At 40.3% G+C, this 3,561-nt stretch overlaps 1 protein-coding gene across 1 annotated transcript; it reads right to left on the minus strand.

Moving 5' to 3' along the window:
- Positions 1 to 1,051: 1,051 nt before the first annotated feature.
- On the minus strand, positions 1,052 to 1,968 carry LOC117148390 (E3 SUMO-protein ligase NSE2-like). Its single transcript, XM_033315752.1, has 2 exons — positions 1,785 to 1,968; positions 1,052 to 1,735 (listed from the first exon to the last, which is right to left on the minus strand). Exons 1-2 carry the CDS (start codon positions 1,861 to 1,863, stop codon positions 1,116 to 1,118), a joined length of 699 nt encoding a protein of 232 aa, XP_033171643.1. The 5' UTR covers positions 1,864 to 1,968; the 3' UTR covers positions 1,052 to 1,115.
- Positions 1,969 to 3,561: the final 1,593 nt, after the last annotated feature.

Genomic DNA, 3,561 nt, shown 5'->3' on the forward strand with positions numbered 1-3,561 from the left:
CAAGAGTCGAACTAATTAAAAGGCAAACCAACTAATACACGCATACACAAACAAACACATACACTCGAACGCACAGTAAAAAAAAGTGAAAACAAAAATGAACGAATTAGTTGAACCACGTTTTAGTTGTTGTTGGTATGCTTGGGTTTTGTTTTGCTCAAATATTATAAATGGCAAAGAAATAAATCCAAACACACGCGCTCGAAAATCAAAAGTCAACTTTGTTGGTGCTGTTGTTGTTGTTGTTTCTGCTGTTCTTATCACACGTTCTTCGCTTTTCTCTGGTTTTATTTTCAGTTAAAGTTAGTTAAAGTTAGTTAGAGTTTTTCCGCCGAACGTCCGCCACCCGCGACTGTAATTTAGAGAATGAAATTTGGAGCGGAATCGCAGCGCAGCGAACCAAGCCCGCACAGTGGGCCCAAAACCCACAAACATGTGATGCCTGCAAAACAGGTGCTAGACAACAAATTAATGGCAGGAAAATAACGCTGCTTACTATTTGGTTTTCAAGTGTGCCTAACTCATAAATATAATAATACCATACGTGTTTTATGAAATTTGTGGGCCCCTTTGTTAAGCCCCTAGTTATGCCCTTTATGTGATAGCTTACCTTATCCTTATAGTTTGTTTCCAACATGAGCATACTCACTACCGTTCACACTTGCCTCACTGTGCGGCGTCGCGAACAAAACACAACATGTTCGAACGCAGGTTCGGTTCGGGGCTCCACTGCGAACTTGGTTCGATGGCGAGTTCGAGTTCGAGACGTGTTGCAGCGCCAACTTCGCAAAGCTATTTTCAAAATGTAAGAAGCCGTTTTAACGGTGGTTTAAAATGAAAACACAGCGCAGTCTTTGTTTTTTAGGGAGCATTATAAGTTCTAGTTAAGTTATATTTTGAACAAGAGAGAATGCTATATACCCTTTTACTCTACACGTAACGGGTATAAAAATATATCATAAGATTCGAAAATTCTTTTCAATCAAACTCCAAAGGATTGTTTTTTATTTATGAAGTTAATAATTTTCAACCAGACTTGACGTCGTATTTAAATCTTGAAATTTAAAGGAGCTTATTATTTGCTTATTAGTGGACAAGAATGAAGTTGCGCATAATTAATGATCTGCCTGTCCCTCGTCCTCCGAGGAAGATTCATCCTCGATCGCGTCGGACATGCGCTGTTGCAACTTCTGCTGTAGGTCGTGGTCCTTGACCAGGTGCACTGGCTGGATGTAGGACCTGTTGGCACAGCCGATCACCGGGCATCGAATGCCAATGTTGTCCTTAATGATCAGCATCACCGAGTCGCGCTCGTAGACGTGGCCGCAAATTTTGTTACGCACGGGGTTCTTTATCAGGGCCTTGGACCAGGGATCGTAGAGCGAGAAGACCTCGGCGCCGGTGGCTTCCATGATAAGGTCCTCATCATGGGCGGGGCCATTCGCTTGACCATTGATTTCCGCACCCTCCTGGGGAGCTGCCGATTCCACCGCTTTCATGAAGTTCTTGAACTCGGCTGAGTTCTTGACATCGATGCGCGTTTGCTCCACCGCTGCGGAGCGCTCCTTCCAGACTTCCTCGAACTTCTCGACGGTGTTGCTAGAGTTTTTGGCATGCTTCAGAGCCTTGTTGAGCAATTGGTGCTTGCTCTTAGTTCGGATGAGATCCTCGGCGAGCTCCACGTTCTGGTCCAGCAACTTCTGGATCTCCCCGCCATCGTTGAAATCAGAAACGACTGTGGGTGGGTGTGTTTTAAAGATGTCTCGGTGTGTCACATAACTCACATTCTGCCATTTCCTTAAAGAACTTATGGTTTTCCGATAAAGTGGTTAGTGCCGAATCCGCATGGTGATTGAAGTCCATTTTAGAGCCCAAATTTTATGCAGACGCTTCTAGAATATTTGGATATGTGTTCAAGACAGACGCTTCGGTTCAGCTTGGACCGATAAGTTCGATAGGCAGCGTATCGAGGGTGTAATCGTTATTTTTCGAACTGTTAATATTAGTGATGTGCGTGAAATAAGCGTCGCTAAGTTAGCGTCTATGGCGGAGTGGTAGAATTTGGAACATGGGGAAGTTTTTTATTTATTTATTGTTTCCTTATTTATAGGTGAATTCTAAAAAATACAAAATGCAAAAATATTAAGAAAAGAAAGATCTAACTATCTATGTACGACTTAAGTTTGTAGGACCCAAGAAGGTATATAAACTATGCAAAAATGGGCTACGCACTCTTATGGGAATATCTAGCTAGACTATCTTAAAGGAAATTTCAGGAAAATAAAAAAAAAGTTTCCACAGCTTTTGAGATAATTGCATAACAGTGGGTCAATTATGAACAAAAAAGATCTCATGAAATACATTTATGTTTGGTGTTGATCACAAAGCGTGTTCCGGAATGCCGAAAATTGCATCAAAAAACAAAAGGAAATGCTATAGTCGAGTTTCCCTATCATTAGATACCCGATATCTACTCAGCTAGTGTGAAAGCGAAATTTAATAATTTTTCTGAGATATCAATAGATATTGGAAATTTTAAAATGGTTTAAAAGTGTGGGCGTGACTGTTTTTTGCGGTTTGTGGGCGTTAGAGCGGATGTGGGAACATCTCTATGCTTAATCTCAACCTTCTAGCTTTTATAGTTCCTGAGATCTAGGCAATCATACGAACATGACCAGACCGACTCGGCTATTGATCCTGATCAAGAATATATATACTTTATATAGTCGTAGACGCATCCTTATGCCTGTTACCTACTTTTCAACGAATCTAGTATACCCTATCTGGTATACTCTACAAGTAACGGGTATAAAAATGCTTGAAAATTAACTGAAATAAAAAACCGGCAAGTAAATACAATGTTTCATAAAAAATATAGTTCCCCATTTAAGGATCTCAATGCCCAACTGGGCTCATACACCCTCGACGGCAAAAGCTACAAAAGAGTGTTAATAAAAATGCGATTATTAATTAATTATTTTGGAAACATAACTCGATTCTCCACTGACCGTTGATTTCGGTACACGAAATGGAAATTCGTGCAACAAAAAGCCAAAAATTATTGGCGGTCCTACCCGAATCAACTGGCGACTGGACGTGACCCTTGACGCCGAGGGATTATGATCCAATTTGGAACTGGAAAAGAGTCGGGAATGTTAATCAGCTGCCAATTAGCTGTATGTTCAGCATATTCCGGGCTCCAAGAATCCCAGCATTATGCAAAAGCACAACGAATGCAAATTGAATTACGCTGAAAGAGTAGACCCGTTTCAGACTTGGCTCTTGTGCATTTTATTATATTATATTTTTTATTACATTTATAAATAAGAATGTGTGTGGAACATATATGGTTCATATGCATATCTTAATCTTCTATTATATTTATGTTAAAAATGTTTATTGTAATGCTTTAAAATGCATAAAAATGGTGATTTGGCTGCAGAATCCCTCATTGATTCCACGATGTTATATGTAATGCAAGGACTAATTCTTTTTGCAAGGACTCTGTGCTGAGAGGACAGCATCCGAGTTTTCCCGCTGCGAAAAAAAAACCCTTTCTGC

This window comes from Drosophila mauritiana, chromosome X (assembly GCF_004382145.1).
Source record: "Drosophila mauritiana strain mau12 chromosome X, ASM438214v1, whole genome shotgun sequence".
Taxonomy (NCBI): Eukaryota; Metazoa; Arthropoda; class Insecta; order Diptera; family Drosophilidae; genus Drosophila; species Drosophila mauritiana.

Coding starts and splice junctions, on each gene's coding strand:
- LOC117148390 (XM_033315752.1), bottom strand. CDS start 1,863: ATGGACTTCAATCACCATGCGGATTCGGCACTAACCACTTTATCGGAA. Junction 1,736..1,784: donor CTTTAAGGAAATGGCAGAAT/GTGAGTTATGTG, acceptor ACCCACCCACAG/TCGTTTCTGATTTCAACGAT.